Raw genomic sequence first — 19,705 nt, 5'->3', positions numbered from 1 at the left:
AAAATTAGCCAGGTGTAGTGGCAGTCACCTGTAATCCCAGCTACTTGGGAGGCTGAGGCAGAAGAATTACTTGAACCCGGGAGGCAGAAGTTGCAGTGAGCCAAGATCGCAGCATTGCACTCCAGCTTAGGTGACAGAGTGAGACCCCGTCCCCCCAAAAACAATGAAAACATGGATCAGTTTACCTGTTTGTTGTCTGTCTTCTCTATGAGATCTATGAGGGCAGGGTCTTGGCAGTTTGTTCACTGCTGTGGCCCCAGTTTCCCAGAACCTAGAACAGTGCCTGCAAAATAGGTGGAGCTCAAGAAACACTGGTTGAATAAATAAACTGAATACTTTTTGGGAAAAAAAATTTTCTTTTATTTAATAGCAAAATAATATATGTCTTGGAAAATACAGCATACAAAATACAGAAAATAGAATTGAGAACTTTGATAAGCATTTCAATCATCGAATCGTGAGTCTTCGTTGCCCTGTCTCTCAGCGTCTCTTGCGTGCGTTTAGGTATATAAATGGTATATAGGCGTGTGGGTATGCATGCATAGACAGTCCTTCTTGGGTACTCTTAAGGGGGCCCACTGGGTGCCCGTAAATCTTAGCCTCACCCCTTCCTCATCCATCCTGTTCCTGAGGACGACCCTGAAGGCGACTCTTCATTGAGAGCCTCTGGAGGCTGACAGCTTTTAGAGTAAGGCTTTACAATGTAATTATGAGGTAGCTATGATTGTCCTTATTTCACGATGTGTAGGCTTCCGAGAGGCTGATGATATGACCAAGGCCATACAGCTGGCAAACAGTGATTCCAATGGTCTGGAAGTCCCTGGGCCTCTGTCCCCTAAACCTGGGGCTTTCAGTTTCCTCAAGTCTGATTATCTGCCCTCTTCAAAGTGCTGCTCAGAGGGGCTGGGGCTCAACAGTGAAAGCTGGGATGGGTCCCAGAGACGGTGGAGCAGTTACATCCACCAGTCCATAGACTCTTTGGGGCAAGCCCTGACGATGACCATACAGTGGGGCAGCCCCTTACACAGGATCTTCTCAGCCTCCTGACCCTCCCACCCCAGGCCCTGCAGCTCAAGCACTCTGAGCTTGGGCATGGTGAGGCAGGAGGAGAGGATTTCAGTGGGGGTGGGCATTTCTGGGGTGACAAGAGGACCCTGCAGGCACAGACTCTCCAGGGCTGGCATCCCCTCCAGGACAGCCAGACCAGGGGCAGAGAGGCCCCTCACAGTCAGCCGGATCTTCCGCACATCTCGGAGGTGGCGGCTGATGGCCAGTAGGGTGCTGTCAGCAGACAGGGTGCAGCCCACCACCTCGAGCCTCTGCAGGTAGCTGAGCTCCTGCAGGCTGGCATCCAGCCCTGTCTCGGTTACACGGTAGGTACCACCCAGCACCAGTGAACGCAAGGCCCGGAAGCGCGTCAGGCCCTGTAGGTGCTCGTCACGGAAGGCAGGGACGCGGTCCAGCACGATGCATTCGAGCAGGGGCAGCACGGTGGGGTCCTGCTGCTTGAGGAGCCAGGCCATGGAGATCTCACAGCTGTGCAGCTCCAGGGTCCTCAGGGTGCTAGGCAGGCTAGTGATGGGCACCATGCTCAGGTCGGCCACGTGCAGGCAGAGCCGCTGCAGATTGGGGCACTTCTGGCCCAGGGCTCTCAACAGGGCAGGGGACAACTGGGGGGCCTGGGAGCCGGAGAACAGGTAGCCGCCCATCCGCAGGGAATGGAGCCGGGATCCCATGTACCTTCGAAGGAGGTGCCACATGACTTTAGGTCGCATCTGTAAGAGCCAGAGATTGGGGTGACAGGGTGAGAGGTACGGAGCTTCCAAGGCCCCTGCCGGGCTGAAGACAGACATCCCTGGGGTGGGGGATTCTGGTGTCTTGCTGAGCTTCTGCCCTTCCCTAGACAGTCTCCTCCCCAGGTTCCACAAGACAGTTTCAGTGCACCATCTTGCCTGCTAGGGCTTTGAACAAATCTTTTTTTTTTTTTTTTTTTTGAGATAGGGTCTTGCTCTGTCACCCAGGCTGGAGTGCAGTGACGAGATGACGGCTCACTGCAGCCTGGACCTCCTGGGCTCAAGTGATTCTCCCACTTCAGCTTCCCAAGTGGCTTGGGACTACTGACACATGCCCAGCTAATTTTTGTTATTTTTAGTAGAGACGAGGTCTTGATATGTTGCCCAGGCTAGTCTCCAATTCCTGGATTCAAGTGATCCTCCTGCCTCAGCCCCTCAAAGTGCTAGATCTGCAGGCGTGAGTCACTGCACTCGGCCACTTCGAATAAATCTGGTGGGGCAAAGAAAGATACTAACAGAATCTATCTTTAGCAATATATTCTCTTATTGTTTTTCTGGACTAAGAAAGAAAGCAAAGCAACCCACTGATATTTTACCCCTTTTTTTTTTTTTTTTTCTGAGATGGAGTCTCACTTTGTCACCCAGGCTGGAGTGCAGTGGCACGATCTCAGTTCACTGCAACCTCCACACCCTGGAGTTCAAGCGATTCTCCTGCCTCAGCTTCCTGAGTAGCAGGGATTATAGGTGCCTGCCACTGTGCCTGGCTAATTTTTTGTATTTTTAGTAGAGACAGGGTTTCACCATCTTGGTCAGGCTCGTCTTGAACTCCTGATCTCGTGATCCACCCACCTCGGCCTCCCAAAGTGCTGGGATTACAGGCGTGAGCCACCATGCCCAGCCTGTTTTACCCTTTTCTTAATGATTACCAGGAGAAATAAGCAACACAGAATAAAAATTTTAAAAGGTGAAAACTACCCAGAGTAAATTAAGTCTATGCTAAAAAAAAAAACAACAAATAAAAAGGCCGGGCATGGTGGCTCACGCTTGTAATCCCAGCACTTTGGGAGGCTGAGGCAGGTGGATTGCCTGAGCTCAGGAGTTCAAGACCAGCCTGGGCAACATGGCAAAAACCCTGTCTCTACTAAAAATAAATAAAAGCCAGGCATGGGCCGGGCACAGTGGCTCACACCTGTAATCCCAGCACTTTGGGAGGCCGAGGCAGGTGGATCACAAGGTCAAGAGATCGAGACCATCCTGGTCAACATGGTGAAACCCCGTCTCTACTTAAAAATACAAAAAATTAGCTGGGCATGGTGGCGTGTGCCTGCAATCCCAGCTACTCAGGAGGCTGAGGCAGGAGAATTGCCTGAACCCAGGAGGTGGAGGTTGTGGTGAGCCAAGATCGCACCATTGCACTCCAGCCTGGGTAACAAGAGCGAAACTCTGTCTCAAAAAAAAAAAAAAAAAAAGCCAGGCATTACAGGCTCATTACGCCTGTAATCCCAGTACTTTGGAAGGCTGAGGCAGGTGGATCACTTGAGGTCAGGAGTTCAAGACCAGCCTGTCCAACATGGTGAAACCCCATCTCTACTTAAAATACAAAAATTAGCTGGGTGTGGTGGGTGCCTGAAATCCCAGCTACTTGGGAGGCTGAGGCAGGAGAATTGATTGAATCTGGGAAGCAGAGATTGTAGTGAGCCAAGATTGCACCATTGCACTCCAGCTTGGGTGACAAGAGTGAAACTCCATCTCAAAAAAAATTTTTTAAAAATATAAATAAAAGTAATAGCCAGGCACGGTGGTGGCATGAGAACCACCTCTGGGAAGCAATGGCTGCAGTGAGCTGAGATCACACTGCTGCACTCCTGCCTGGGCAACAGGGTGAGACTGTCTCAAAAAAAAAAAAAAAAAAAAAAAAAATCACGGCCAAGCATGGTGGCTCATGCCTATAATCCCATCACTTTGGGAGGCTGAGGCAAGCGGATCACCTGAGGTCAGGAGTTCAAGACTAGCCTGACCAACAAGGAGAAACTCTGTTTCTACTAAAAATACAAAATTAGCTGGGCATGGTGGCGCATGCCTGTGATCCCAGCTACTCGGAAGGTTGAGGCAGGAAAATCGCTTGAACCTGGGAGGTGGAGGTTGCAATAAGCTGAGATCATACCATTGCACCAGACTGGGCAACAAGAATGAAGTGAAACTTTTTCTCAAAAAAAAAAAAAAAAAGGAAAAAATTCACAACCTGGTACAGTGAAAGCTGCAAAAATCAACCCTGCGAAGTCAGACTTAGTAGGGAAAACATAAATATATATATATATATAATTGATAGCACTGGGCTTATCATTATCAGCACATTTTATCTTAAAAAGAAAAAATTAGCAGGCTTACCTGCCTTTTATTGCTGGATTTCTCTACTAGGCATCATAGGGTCTAACAGAAAAAGGAAAATTGTCTAATAACATATTCTTCACGTGTGCTTACAAAGGTGTTTCTACATCAAACTCTTTCATTCACTGAAAGAAAACAGCTTACGATCAATCCTTAAGAAAGCATGCTTACATTTACCTTTTATACATGCGTATGTAAACCTGTGTAATATGAACTGTATCAGTCTGTTTTCACACTGCTGATAAAGACATATTGGAGACTTGGAAGAAAAAGAGGTTTAATTGGACTTACAGTTCCACATGGCTGGGGAGACCTCAAAATCATGGCGGGAGGCGAAAGGCACTTCTTACGTGGCAGCAGCAAGAGAAAATGAGAAAGAAGCCTGGGCATGGTGGCTCACGCCTGTAATCCCAGCACTTGTGACACCGACGTGGGTGGATCACAAGGTCAGGAGATCGAGACTGTCCTGGCCAATGTGGTGAAACCCTGTTTCTACTAAAATACAAAAAATTAGCCGGGTGTGGTGGCACACCTGTAGTTCCAGCTACTCAGGAGGCTGAGGCAGGGGAATCGCTTGAACCTGGGAGGCGTAGGTTGCAGTGAGCCAAGATCATGCCACTGCACTCCAGCCTCGAAAAAGAGCAAGACTCCATCTCAAAAAAAAAGAAAAAAAGAAAAAAAGAAAAGAAAATGAGAAAGAAGTGGAAGTGGAAACTCCTGATAAACCCATCAGATCTCATGAGATTCACTATCACAAGAATAGCATGAGAAAGACCAGCCCCCGAGATTCCATTACCTCCCCCTGGGTCCCTCTCACAACATGTGGAAATTCTGGGAGATACAATTCAAGTTGAGATTTGGGTGGAGACGCAGCCAAACCATATCATCCCACCCCTGGCCTCTCCACGTCTCACGTCCTCACATTTCACAACCAATCATGCCTTTCCAATAGTCCCCCAAGGTCTTAACTCATTTCAGCATTAACCCAAAAGTCCACAGTCCAAAGTCTCATCTGAAACAAGACAAGTCCCTTCCACTTATGAGCTTATGAAATCAAAAGCTAACTAGTTACTTCCTAGATACAATGGGGGTACAGGTATTGGGTAAATACAGCCATTCCGAATGGAAGAAATTGGCCAAACCAAAAGGGTTACAGGGCTCATGCAAGTTTGAAATCCAGCAGGGCAGTCAAATTTTAAAGCTCCAAAATGATATCCTTTGACTCCAAGTCTCATATCCAGGTCACACTGATGCAAGAGGTGGGTTCCCATGGTCTTGGGCAGCTCTACCCCTTGTGGCTTTACAGGGTACAGTCTCCCTCCCAGCTGCTTTCACAGGCTGGTGTTGAGTGTCTGAAGCTTTTCCAGATGCACAGTGCAAGCTGCGGGTGGATCTACCTTTCTGGAGTCTGGAGGACAGTGGCCCTCTTCTCACAGTTCTAAGCAGTGTCCAGTAGGTACCAGGCAGGGCCCCAAAAGGGACTGTGGCGGGGGGCTCTGACCCCACATTTCCCTTCTACACTGCCCTAGCAGAAGTTCTCCATGAGGGCCGCACCCCTGTAGCAAACTTTTGCCTGAACATTCAGGCGTTTCCATACATCTGAAATATAGGCAGAGGTTCCCAAACTTCAATTCTTTTTTTTTTGAGATGGAGTTTTGCTCTTGTCACCCAGGCTGAAGTGCAATGGCACAATCTCGAGTCACTGCAATCTCTATCTCCTGAGTTCAAGCAATTCTCCTGCCTCAGCCTCCTGAGCACCTGGGATTATAAGCATGTGCCATCATGCATTTTTTGTATTTTTAGTAGAGATGGAGTTTCACCATGTTGGCCAGGCTTGTCTCAAACTCTTGACCTCAAGTGATTTGTTCACCTTGGTCTCCCAAAGTGCTGGGATTACAGACGTGAGCCACTGTGCTTGGCCCCAAAGCTCAATTCTTGACTTCTGCACACCAGCAGGCTCAAGACCACATGGAATATGCCAAGGCTTGGGGCTTCCACCCTCTGAAGCCACAGCCCAAGGTATACATTGGCTCCTTTTAGCCGCGGCTGGAGCGGCTGGGACACAAGGCACCAAGTTCCCTGCTGCATGCAGCAGGGGAACCTGGGCCCAGCCCATGAAACCATTTTTTCCTCCTGGGCTTCCAGGCTTGTAATGGGAGGGGCTGCTGTGAAGGTCTCTGACGTGGCCTGGAGACATTTTCCCCATGGTCCATTAGGCTCCTTGCAACTTATGCAAATTTCTATAGCCAGCTTAAATTTTCTCCCAGAAAATAGGTTTTTCTTTTCTATCACATAGTCAGGCTGCAAATTTTCCAAACTTTTCTGTGTAGGGTGCCAGTCCCCACACACCACCCACAGGGTACCCTGAGTTCAGTAGTGACAAAGGAATGAGAAAAAGACAGGCTAAGAATGCATAAAGTGGGACCAGGGGGCCAGGAACAATAAACTGCAAAACTGGAGGCTGCAAAGGCCCCAAGCTTCGGTTTTCCACAGTATTTATTGAATACAATCACTTTATAGTGCAGATGGTGGGGTGAATTGGTGAAAGGGAGGCTGTGCATCAAGCATAAGATTGATAGCAGTGGCAGTTTATTCGAGTTTCTCAAGAGCTAAAAGCATATGCTTATCTATAGACAATGCAGCTGGTGGGAGCTGGCTTAGCAAGGAGCCTACATGTCTGGTTGCATTCCAGTGCTTCAAGGGAGTGTTATGTCCTTGGGCACTACGTTTAAAGTATCAGAGCTTAGGTCACTCTGTGCTAAGGGAACATGCTGGCAATAGAGTGGCCTTCTGCCGTTTATTGCTCATGAATTCTTTTATACATTACTTATAACCAGTTTATGTAGGCACACTGTAAACCCTTCTTCCATTGCTGCTTCCCCCAACATTTCTGCTCTGCTTCCCTTTTAAAACTGAATGCCTTTAACGGTACCCAAGTCAATTCTTGAATGATTTGCTGCTTAGAAATTTCTTCCACCAGAGGCCAGGCGCAGTGGCCCATGCCTGTAATCCCAGCACTTTGGGAGGCTGAGGCAGTCGGATCACCTGAAGTCAGAAGTTCAAGACCAGTCTGGCCAACATGGTGAAACCCTGTCTCTACTAAAATACAAAAAATAATAGCCAGGCATGGTGGCGGGTACCTGTAATCCCAGCTACTCAGGAGCCTGAGACAGGAGAATCGCTTGAACCGGGGAGACAGTGGCTGCAGTGAGCTGAGATCGCGTCACTGCATTCTAGCCTGGGTGGCTGAGTGAGACTGTGTCTCAAAAAAAAAAAAAAAGAAATTTCTTCCACCAGATACCCTAAATCTTATCTTTCTGAAGTTAAAAGTTCCACAAGTCTCTAGGGTCAAGGCAAAATGCCATCAGTCTCTTTGCTAAAACACAACAAGAGTCACCTTTACTCCAGTTCCCAACAAGTTCTCGTCTCCATCTGAGACCACCTTAGCCTGGACCTTATCGTCCATATCGCTATCAGCATTTTGGGCAAAGCCATTCAAGTCTCTAGGAAGTTCTAAACTTTCCCACATTTTCCTGTCTTCTTCTGAGTCCTCCAAAATGTTTCAACCTCTGACTGTTACCCAGTTCCAAAGTTGATTCCACATTTTTGGGTATCTTTTCAGCAATACTCCACTCTACTGGTACCAATTTACTGTATTAGTCTGTTTTCACACTGCTGATAAAGACATACCTGAGACTGGGAAGAAAAAGAGGTTTAAGTGGACTTACAGTTCCACATGGCTGGGGCAATCTCAAAATCATGGCAGGAGGTGAAAGGCACTTCTTACATGGCGGTGGCAAGAGAAAATGAGAAAGAAGTAAAAGCAAAACCTTTGATAAACCCATCAGATCTTGTGAGACTTACTCACTATCACAAGAATAGCACTGAAGCGGGGAGATTCCCTAAGTGCCGAGGTAGGCGCCAAAGGCCTCAGCCTATTTGAATATAAATAATGAAGAAGAAAGTAACTAGAGATACAACCATGGTAGTTATTAGTTATTCATAGGCAATCTTAGTTATTCATAGGTAATCTTAATTCTTTTACTAATGCCTCCCAGGTCAGAAGTGTGAACCTGGGGCGACGTTGTGAAATGAATGACTCTAAGGCAAGACGCTTTAAGCCCTCTGTCATGCCTGCCTAAGGGCTGCTGCTGGAGGGTGCCTTGGCTGAGTGGCAGTGCCAGTGCCGGGAAAGTGGCCGCAGTTTAGTCAGCTAGGGAAGGAGACGTCCAAAATAGCTCTTGTGGTGGGCCTGATGCTGTCAGGTAAGCCCGCAGACATCCGGGAACTTAACTGTCTCTATGTGATGCTGTGCTTCAGTGGTCACGTTCTATGTCCACTCTCATGTTCTGCTTCTGTTTCCTTTTTTCTTAGAAGAGATAATCCGTAAAAGTAATATAAATCTTACTGTCTTTATTATTATTATTATTATTATTATTATTATTATTATTTTGAGACAGAGTCTTGTTCTGTTGCCCAAGCTGGAGTGCAGTGGCACAATCTCGGCTCACTGCAACCCCAGCATCCCAGGTTCAAGCAATTCCCCTGCCTCAGCCTCCTCAGTAGCTGGGATTACAGGTGCGTGTCACCACGCCTGGCTAATTTTTTTGTATTTTAGTAGAGATGGGGTTTCACCATGTTGGCCAGGATGGTCTCGATCTCCCGACCTTGTGACCCACCTGCCTCGGCCTCCCAAAGTGTCGGGATTACAGGCATGAGCCACAGCCCCCAGCCTGTTCTTTCTTAACAAATATGGAAAAGTGCTGATGCATTATGCTCCTTACTTCATCTCGGCTACCTGAAAGTCTTGAGCCCCAAACTGTAAGACATGTGATGTACTTGACCCTATCACTGCCACGCCCTATTCACCCTGCCCCCAGTCGTAGACCACCAAGGCCATGCCCTACCTGCACCCTACCTACCCTGCCCACAGATTTGCACCTCAATAAAAGTGAGAGCGTCCAGGCATTTGGGGCTACTGCCAGACTCTGCCCTTTGGTTGGCAGTGGACCACAGGGCCCAAACTCTCTTTTCTCTATCTGTGTGTTGTGTCTTATTTCTACAATTTCTCACCTCTGAACCAGCAGGGAGGGGCTCACAGAACCCTGTAGGGCTGGACCCTACATAGCATGAGAAGGACAGGCCCTCATGATTCAGTTGCTTCCCTCTGGGTCCCTCCCACAACGTGGGAATTTTGGGAGATAAAATTCCAGTTGAGATTTGGGTGGGGACACAGTCAAACCATATTATGAACTAAGAGAGAAAGAAACATGTTCTAATGAATCTTTTCAGGAGGCTGAGGCAGAAAGATTGTGTGAGCCCAGGAGACTGAGGCTGCAGTGAGCTATGATTTTGCCACTATACCCCACAACCTGGCTGACAGAGTGAGATCCCATCTCAAAAAAATAAATTAGAAAAAGATAAACTGCAGAGCATAAATGTTATGGGTTACTTTTGACAGAGGAATCAAATCTTCCTGGCCAAATTTAGACTTGTGTAGGTTAGGGGAAATTGACTAACATAGTGGCCACTGAATGGTAACTCACAAGGGTAGCAGTTAAAGTTGATAAAATTTTAAATGGATATGAAACCAATGTATAAATCAACTTTTCCTCACAAAACCAACAACTGAGAATACTCTTTAAGTTTCATAACATCAGGCCAGGTTCTGTGGCTCATACCTGTAATCCCAGCTCTTTAGGAGACTGTAGGGGAACAACTTGAGACCAGGAGTTCGAGATCATCCTAGATAACGTAGCAAGACTCTGCCCTTAAGAAAAGAACCTCAAAAGCAATGTTGTGGGCCGGGCGCGGTGGCTCACGCCTATAATCCCAGTACTTTGGGAGGCCGAGACAGGTGGATCACGAGGTCAAGAGATCGAGACCATCCTGGTCAACACGGTGAAACCCCGTCTCTACTAAAAATACAAAAATTAGCTGGGCATGGTGGCGCGTGCCTGTAGTCCCAGCTACTCGGGAGGCCGAGGCAGGAGAATCGCTTGAACCCAGGAGGCGGAGGTTGCGGTGAGCTGAGATCGCTCCATTGCACTCCAGCCTGGGTAACAAGAGCGAAACTCCCATCTTAAAATTAAAAAAAAAAAAAAAAAAAGCAATGTTGTATGAAAGGGAGTTATAGATGGATATATACAGGAAAATAGTCTAAATAGTAGAATACTATCTAAAGAGTCGAACAGCATTACCAAAGTTTAGAAACACATTAATAATACTGTTAATTGTTTACAGACACACACATATGAAGTAAGGTAAAAGGAAGGGTGCAAATCTACTTTACAATAGCAGTTATCTATAAGACAATTTCAAAAAGGGCAACAAATATATCTATAAATGTTTTGGGCCAGTTGCAGTGGCTCATGCCTGTAATCTGAGCACTTTGGGAGGCTAAGTTGGGAGGATTACTTGAGCCCAGGAGTTCGAGACCAGACTGAGCAACATAGTGAGACTATGTCTACACAAGATATAAAAAAATTAGCAGGCGTAGTGGTTAGTGCCTATGGTCCCAGCTACTCGGGAGGCTAACACGAGAGGATCGCTTGAGCATGGGAGGTCAAGGATGCAATCGCACCACTGCACTCCAGCTTGCGCAGCAGAGCGAGACCCTATCTCAAAAACAATACAAAACAAAAATGTGGCAGGGTGCAGTGCCTCACGCCTGTAATCCCAGCACTTTGGAAGGCCAAGGCGGGCAGGTCACGAGGTCAGGAGTTCGAGACGAGCCTGGCCAATATGGTGAAACCCCATCTCCACAAAAAATACAAAAATTAGCCTGGTGGTGGAGGCATGCGCCTGTAGTCCCAGCTACTGGGGAGGCTGAGGCAGGAGAATTGCTTGAACCTGGGGGGCGGATGTTGCAGTGAGCCGAGATCGCGCCACTGCACTCCAGCCTGGACAACAGGGTGAGACTCCATCTCAGAAAAAACAACAAAAAAAACCAAAAAACCCACTTGATAACATAGTAATAAATTAGCATTTATCGAATGATAAATATGTGCCAGACTATTCTAAGCCCTTTCCCTGCATGATCTCAGTGAAGTCCCACAATATTATCCCCATTGCAGGGATGCAGAAATTGAGGCCCTGAGGTCGAAGAGGAGGAGGTAACAGATAATGCCGGGTGGGCCCCAGACCGCCTGACTCTAAATCCCCAACCTGGGCCCCGACACACTGTCCTAGGGTGGGAGAAGTGGTCTTCGGGATCCGGGCACCGCAACCGCGGCACAGGCCCGACCGGCCAGCCCCGCGTACCGTGTAGAGCGTCAGGTCGACATGTCGCCACAGCCACCGATCGTCCACCAGCCTCTTCCAGCGGTGACAGACCCTGCGGGAGGGGACCCATGGTTAGAATGACCCCAGCCCCGGGCCACATCCGCATCTCCAGGTGCCAGTTCCACCCTCCGCCCGGCCCTTCCCCCCCGCACCTGGAGATGCGGATCCGGTCCCGTACCGGGAGGTAAGAGAAGATTTCGAGCAGGACCGAGTCCGGCAGTTGGACCAAAGTCGCCATGATCCCGCCAACGCGCACTTCCGCTTCCGGTTAAGGAGACCCGAGGGGTACTCTTGGGGGCGCCGAGGTGGGGTTGACAAGGTGGCCGCTGCGACCTCCCCGTAACCGGCTGGGATATTTGACTTTCCTCTCGCTGGGAAGTGATTGGGTCCCAGGGCAGGGCCAGCCGCATCCGCGAATGCGGACCGGCTCCAGCTGCGAATGGGGACCAGAACCCAGCCTGGAAAGTGTGTCTGAGGCAGTGAGAGGCCTGGGGGACGTGGCCGAGGCGTGATTTGGCCCCGACTGGGAACTAAGACCAAGTCTGGAAGGCGGGCCTGGAGTGAGGCAAAGCTCGGGGGCGGAGCTAGAGACTAGGACCAAGTTCGGAAGGCGTGGCTGGGGTGGTGGAAGGATGAAGGTTGCGTTTGAGACGAGAACCAAGCCCGGAAGGTGTGGCTGGGGCGGGCGAGGCCCAGGGGCGGGACTAGAGATGAGAACCAAGCCTGGAAGGCGTGGCTGGAGTGGGGCGAGGCCCGAGGGCGGGGCTAGAGAAAACGACCAAGTCCGGAAGGCGTGGCTGCAGGGGGCAAGGCCCCATTTTCCTCTTTCAGCAGCACTCCTCATCCCTTTCCTAACTCCTCACCCCACAGCTCAGCACCAAAACCCTGTGCTTGGGCGATCTTTGAATCAAGCACTGAGAAATTAGAACCTTTTTCGAAAAAAGAACATTTCCTTTTCCACCCCCGCTGATTACAAAAGTAACATATGTTCAATGTCGGAAATCTGGAAAAACACCACTAAGAGGGAAAATAAGGCCGGGTGTGGTGGCTCATGCCTGTAATTCCAGCACTTTGGAGGGATCACTTGAGGCCAGGAGTTTGAGACCAGCCTGGGCAACATAGTGAGGCCGTTTCTCTCCTAAAAGTAAAAAAATCAGCCATGCGTGGTGGTGCATGCCTGAAGTCCTAGCTACTTGGGAGGCTAAGGCAGGAAGATCTCGAGTCCAGAAGCTGGAGGCTGCAGTGAGCTATGATCATGCCACTGCACTCCAGCCTGTGACAGAGTAAAACACTGACTCGAATGAGACTCTCAGTAATCCTGCCAGGCAGTGGTAAGTATAGTAAATGCTGGTGTGACCCAGTATTTCTTTGTTTTTAAACGAAATCTCACTCTGTTACCCAGGCTGGAGTGCAGTGGTGTGATCTCAGTTCACTGTAACCTCTGCCTCCCAGGTTCAGGCAATTCTCCTGCCTCCGCCTCCCAAATAGCTGGGATTACAGACGCCCACCACCATGCCTGGCTAATTTTTGTATTTTTAGTAGAGATGGGGTTTCACCAATTGGCCAGGCTGGTCTCAAACTCTTGATCTCAAGTGATCCACCCGACTTGGTCTCCCAAAGTGCTGGGATTACAGGTGTGAGTCACTGTGCCTGGCTGTGACCCAGTATTTCTAATAGAATGCAAAGATGTGCTGCTTCCAAACTTCCTCAGGCACATCAGCCCCCTCAGCTCACTTTTGACCTTCCAATCTGTTTTATCCTGGCTAGAGTCTCCCCAAAAGCAGAGGCAGGGGGGTTCCCACAAAGGAACTCAAATCATCCCAAGATGGGGCCGGTGGGAATTTCAAGGAAACACTAATTACCAGAGCAATCGGTCCAAAGCATTTATTAGGGAAACTTACAGAGTGCTCCAACAATCATCCAGACAGACAGGAAAGAAAAGGAGTATTCTACCGAGCTTACAGCTGCAGCTAGGGGGTCAGGACATGGAGTTTAGATGCACAGGTCAGCATGTCTGGTTTCCATTACTATTTTGAGTAATGGACCACCTGCTTGTCTGGTGGGGGTCAGCTTGACCAAAACAGGAATGTGGAATCTTTCTCTGGGATGGGACGTTCCACAACCTTGGTCCTATATTTAGATCTTTTTTGTTGCTGTTGGTTTTTTTTTTTTTTTTGGAGATGGAGTCTCACTCTGTTGCCCAGGCTGGAGTACAGTGGCATGATCTGGGCTCACTGCAACCTCTGCCTCCTGGGTTCAAGCAATTCTCCTGCCTCAGCCTCCCAAGTAGTTGGGACTACAAGCACACACCACCACACCCAGCTAATGTTTTGTATTTTAGTAGAGATGAGGTTTCACCGTGTTGCCCAGGCTGGTCTCAAACTCCTGAGCTCAGGTAATCATCCTGCCTCAGCCTCCCAAAGTGCCAGAATTACAGGTATGAGTCACCATGCCCAGCCTATATTTAGATTTTCAAGGCCAGTTTCTGGAATTCTTAAGCAAAGTATACAGGTTAAGCATTATGAGAGCTTAGCATAAAAAAACAGAAGAGAGGTTGGGCGCAGTGGCTCATGCGTGTAACTCTGGCACTTTGGGAGGCTGAGGCAGGAGGATTACCTGAGCTCAGGAGTTTGAGACCAGCCTGGGCAACACAGTAAAACCTTGTCTCTACTAAAATACAAAAAGCATTTTGGGGCTGGGCGCGGTGGCTCACGCCTGTAATCCCACCACTTTGGGAGGCCGAGGCAGGCGGATCACGAGGTCAAGAGATCGAGACCATCCTGGCCAACATGGTGAAACCCCGTCTCTACTAAAAATACAAAAAATTAGCTGGGCGTGGTGGCGCGTGCCTGTAGTCCCAGCTACTTGGGAGGCTGAGGCAGGAGAATTGCTTGAACCCGGGGGGCAGAGGTGGCAGTAAGCCGAGGTCAGGCCACTGCACTTCAGCCTGGCTCCTGGTGACAGAGTGAGACTCTGTCTCAAAAAAAAAAAAAAAAAAAAAAAAGTATTTTGGGAGGTCGAGGCTAGCAGATCACCTGAGGTTGGGACTTTGAGAGCAGCCTGACCAACGTGGAGAAATCCCGTCTCTACCAAAAATACAAAATTAGCTGGGCATGATGGCGCATACCTGTAATCCCAGCTACTGGGATGGCTGAGGCATGAGAATTGCTTGAACCCAGGAGGCAGAGGTTGCAGTGAGCCGAGATCACACCATTGCACTCCAGCCTGGGCAACAAGAGCAAAACTCCATGCGGGGAAAAAAAAAAAAAAGAAAAACAGAAGAGAGTGATTGTTTCTCAACATGGACTAACATTTTCAATTACAGATTTCCTCACTGTCAATTTTTCATTCCATTTCTAGGGTAAATGGGGCGCTGACTCCAGTCTGGTTACTTCCTGTTCGATGGAGGCATTGACTGGGAATTGTGGAATGAAAAAAATTGATATGATGGAGTGTGTAATGTTTAGGTCCCTTTTCTAGGGGGACGCAGGATTAAGGGCACTTGTTACAAATTGTTTAGCTTAACCCCAAGGTAGATTCCAAGAATAACTAGTAATACAGGTAGCCCTAACTTTAATAAGTAGAGAGATTTAATTCCAGAAGGTATCCAGAATAGGCTAAAAAACCCAGTTCTCTACCTCCTGGAGCAGAGGGGTGCGATGACCTAGGGTTTTGTTTTTTTGAGGCCAGAGTCACACTCTGTCACCCAGGTTGGAGTGCAGGGGTGGGATCTCAGCTCACTGTAACCTCCACCTTCTGGGTTCAAGAGATTCTCATGCCTCAGCCTCCCAAGTAGCTGGACTTATGGGTGCATGCCACTATGTGTGGCTTTTTTTTTTTTTTTTTTGTATTTTTACCAGAGACAGAGTTTCACCATGTTGGCCAGGCTGGTCTTGAACTCCTGACCTCAGCTGATCTACCTGCCTCAGCCTCCCAAAGTTCTTGGATTACAGGCGTGAGCCACTGCGCCTGGCCGGGGCGGGGGGAGGGTTGGAGAATTCTTAAACCATTGTAGCAGTATACTTCAACAATACTAAAAGGTTTTAGTTTCTGGATCCTGCCATTCAAAAGCAAATAATAGGCCAGGGTGCCTCACGCCTGTAATCCCAGCACATTGGGAGGTCGAGTCAGGAGGATCACTTGAGGTCAGGAGTTTGAGACCAGCCTGGACAACATGGCAAAACCCCAGCTCTACTAAAAATATAAAAATTACCTAGGTGTGGTGGCATGTGCCTGTAATCCCAGCTACTTAGGAGGCTGAGGCAGGAGAACCCCTTGAACCCGGGAGGTGGAGGTTGCAGTGAACTGATATTATGCCAGTGCACTCCATTCTGGACAACAGAGCGAGACTCTGTGTCAAAAAAAAATTTTTGGCTGGGTGCAGTGGCTCACTCCTGTAATCCCAGCACTTTGGGAGGCTGAGACGGGTACAACATCTGAGGTCAGGAGTTGGAGATCAGCCTGGCCAACATGGTGAAACCTCGTCTCTACTAAAACAATATAAATATTGGGAGTGAGGGGTCACCATATGTCTGACTCTTTCACTCACAGATTTGTTTTTCTCTAGGTGCTATTACCAATAACCTGCTTTTGGGCTCAAAGGGCCCGCACCTTCTCTACAGCCCAAGGGGAATTTCAGGAAAACTAGATGTTTCTGCTCACTTCCAAACTGAAGTTATAGGTCTGAGTAAAGAACAAGATATGGGCTGGGCGCGGTGGCTCAAGCCTGTAATCCCAGCACTTTGGGAGGCCGAGGCGGGTGGATCCCGAGGTCAAGAGATCGAGACCATCCTGGTCAACATGGTGAAACCCCGTCTCTACTAAAAATACAAAAAAATTAGCTGGGCATGGTGGTGCGTGCCTGTAATCCCAGCTACTCAGGAGGCTGAGGCAGGAGAATTGCCTGAACCCACGAGGCGGAGGTTGCGGTGAGCCGAGATCGCGCCATTGCACTCCAGCCTGGGTAACAAGAGCGAAACTCCGTCTCAAAAAAAAAAAAAAGAACAAGATATATGCTGGGTGCGGTGGCTGACGCCTATAATCCCAGCACTTTGGGAGACCGAGGCGGGTGGATCACGAGGTCAAGAGATCGAGACCATCCTGGTCAACAAGGTGAAACCCCGTCTCTACTAAAAATACAAAAATTAGCTGGGCATGGTGGTGCATGCCTGTAATCCCAGCTACTCGGGAGGCTGAGGCAGGAGAATTGCCTGAACCCAGGAGGCGGAGGTTGCGGTGAGCCGAGATCGCACCATTGCACTCCAGCCTGGGTAACAAGAGCGAAACTCCGTCTCAAAAAAAAAAAAAAAAAAGAACAAGATATTATAAGTGGAATCTGTCTTGAACATTAGAAGGTGAATTTTCCAAGTCCTTGGACAACTTGGCTGTTGAAGTTTGCATACTGTCATTTTAGTCTTCAGCTCATTTTTTTTTTGAGACAGAGTTTCGCTCTTGTTACCCAGGCTGGAGTACAATGGCGCGATCTCGGCTCACTGCAACCTCCGCCTCCTGGGTTCAGGCCATTCTGTCTCAGTCTCCCGAGTAGCTGGGATTACAGGCACGCGCCACCATGCCCAGCTAATTTTTTGTATTTTTAGTAGAGATGGGGTTTCACCATGTTGACCAGGATGGCCTCGATCTCTTGACCTTGTGATCCACCCGCCTCGGCCTCCCAAAGTGCTGGGATTATAGGCATGAGCCACCGCGCCCGGCCTTCAGCTCATTTTTTAAGCCTTACTATAAATCATGCTTTTGAGTGGGTCTACCTGGGCACAAGGAAGTAAGCCCTGAGAGTTTGCTGTTTTAACTGGGTTTTACCCAGCTTCATTAGGCAATCTGCCTAATACTGGATTTCCTAACCCAAGGCAGCATTCAGGGAGCTATCAGCATACTTAAGGGACTTATTCCCTAGACGTACACCACTGAAGCAATCTTGAATGAAAAACTTGCTGGGTTTGGGTGTCTTAGCCGCACCATAATGTGAACAAGTTGCTTTGAGTTGCTGTCAGTTTCAATTTCTGTTACTATATTGGTTGTTGGTGACAGTAATAAAATACTTAGTCCTGAAAAAAAAAAATTAAGCTGGGGGTGGTGGCTCACGCCTGTAATCCCAGCACTTTGGGAGGCCAAGGAGGGCTGCTCACAAGGTCAGGAATTTGAAACCAGCCTGGCCAATATGGTGAAACCCCATTTTTACTAAAAATACAAAAATTAGCTGGGTGTGGTAGCGCATGCCTGTAATTCCAGCTACTCAGAGAGGCTGAGGCAGAAGAATCGCTTGAACCCAGGAAGTGGAGGTTTCAGTGAGATGAGAACCTGCCAATGTACTCCAGCCTGGGTGACAGAGCAAAACTCTGTCAAAACAGACACACACACACAAATTAGTCGGGCATGGTGGCGAGCACCTGTAATCCCAGCTAATTGGGAGGATGAGGCAGGAAAATATCTTGAACCGAGGAGGCGGAGGTTGCCGTGAGCTGAGATAGCACCACTGCACTTGAGCCTGGGTGACAGAGTGAGACTCCGTCTCAAAAAAAAAATTTTTTTTTTAAAAGGCCAGATATTGCCACAGGTAGCTACTGTATGGTTACTTTATGTTATGGAAAGTGCTTTTACTGAGTGCCAACTGAATACAGAATGGACTATTCTTCATGTGGATTCAGTAGTGTAACTATACTCTCCCTCTTTCCCCTCCAGCCCTCTTTTCTCCTTTAAATACTGAAGCCCTCAAAATCATATTTGGAAAAAAGCATGGATCACAGATTGTTCCTGGGGTTTTGTGTTCCTTTTTTTCCAGGCATGTCCTTAACCTTGTCTACATAAACCTCTCAATTTACTGAGAACTGTTTCAGATACTTTTTGGCTTATGAATTGTTTGACTGAACTGAGGGAGGAGAGTCCTTGTCCCACCAGCCCTCACGAACCCAGAATCTGGTACAAAGTGCTCCCTGAAGATATAGATGCAGGAGATTGTGTAATTGTGCAAAGTTTCCAGCTTCCTCGCGGGCATTTAAGGTTGGTGACTGGTAGTGAGGCACGAGAAGAGGGAAAATAAGGCAGAAGAATAGCAAAGGGAATTAAAAGCTGGATAAAGGGCAAAATAAGTAGAGAGCAGAAGCAAGGTGAAGGGGCAGGTGAGAAAGAAGGAAGATAAAAGGCAGAAGCCAAGCAGCCAAAACAAAAGGAAAATAAAAAACTGAGCAAGGATCCCATGGTCGGCAAAATCCAGACCAAACCAGTAAGGGGCAGCTCTTCAGGGATAGGTAAGTGCATTAAAGACAAAAAGTACCCTTAACATAAGGATGATAATCAGCTCATTAGCGCTCATGCATATGGAGGGTATATCACGCAAGAACTTAAAATTAACGCATGGAGGCGGCCCTCAAGCCCACAGAGGCCACAGTAACTAAGCAACACACCTATCAATCAAAAAGGTAGACACTGTCTAGAGATTAGGCACCTTGGGAAGAGAAGGAAAAAAAACCACACACATAAAAAGAACCAAACTACACCAAGCTGGGGGGTGATCTCATCTCGCAGAGGTCAGTCTGCTCTCCCACTTTGACTGGAATACTGTGCTTACTAAGGTTGCTGCTTTGCTCTCTCTGTGTGTCTCGTCCAAATCTTGTTCGGGACACCAAGAGCCTGGAACTGTGAGGCACCATAAGGTAACAGCAGCTGTTGGGCAACGTGGAGTCTAGTCCAGGATCAGGCTTCGCCTACTGACTAGAGTCCACATCCTCGGGGGACGCGATGGCCAGAGGGCAGAGGTGAGCAAAATGCTCACGAAGCCCAGCGCTGAATGAACCCAAGGGGTCAGAAGGGATAATTGCAGGACTCGCATCTCCCACCCTCCGCCCTCGCTCCTCGTAGCTGCAGCAAGAGGCTTCGGGCTCAGGATCAGGAGGAGCTTACCCCGAACCCCAGGACCCTCTGGCGTCCTCACCATGCGACCGAATCTCCCCGCAATGAACAATGGCTTCAAACGAGCTGGGAGCCGGCATTGGCCTCTAGCTCTCGCTCCATACCCCTTCCCCGTCTCCACGTCCGCCGAAGCCCCCGATTCTACCCCGTGCGCCTACTACAGGCGTCCCCCTGCCAAGCCGTGCTTGGAACATCGAAACCGTACCTAGGGACCGCAGGCACACTACCTACCGCAAACACGGAAGAACTTGACCCAGTGTTGACCACACCCCCTGGCCAGGGGCGGGGCTTCCGGCTCCGCACTTTTACTTCCGCTT

The 19,705-nt window shown here is 48.7% G+C and overlaps 1 protein-coding gene across 7 annotated transcripts; it reads right to left on the bottom strand.

Annotated features, from left to right (window-relative positions):
- Positions 1-342: 342 nt before the first annotated feature.
- Positions 343-19,647, bottom strand: FBXL12 (F-box and leucine rich repeat protein 12). 7 transcript variants are annotated; one of them, XM_064381898.1, is made up of 4 exons: positions 19,620-19,647; positions 11,445-11,517; positions 7,910-7,963; positions 343-1,775 (listed from the first exon to the last, which is right to left on the bottom strand). In XM_064381898.1, the coding sequence occupies exons 3-4, from the start codon at positions 7,940-7,942 to the stop codon at positions 954-956; spliced, it is 855 nt and encodes a 284-aa protein (XP_064237968.1). In that variant the 5' UTR covers positions 7,943-7,963; positions 11,445-11,517; positions 19,620-19,647; the 3' UTR covers positions 343-953. The 7 variants fall into 7 exon arrangements, with proteins under 7 accessions (XP_064237968.1, XP_064237966.1, XP_012291831.1 ...); XM_064381896.1 differs by lacking the exon at positions 19,620-19,647 and adding an exon at positions 11,618-13,736; XM_012436408.2 differs by lacking the exon at positions 7,910-7,963.
- Positions 19,648-19,705: the final 58 nt, after the last annotated feature.

Source organism: Aotus nancymaae, unplaced genomic scaffold (assembly GCF_030222135.1).
Source record: "Aotus nancymaae isolate 86718 unplaced genomic scaffold, 86718_ANA_hifiasm-v0.15.2.pri h1tg000028l, whole genome shotgun sequence".
Taxonomy (NCBI): Eukaryota; Metazoa; Chordata; class Mammalia; order Primates; family Aotidae; genus Aotus; species Aotus nancymaae.
Note: the sequence above shows the minus strand (reverse complement) of the source record. Positions and strands in the feature narration are given on the sequence as shown.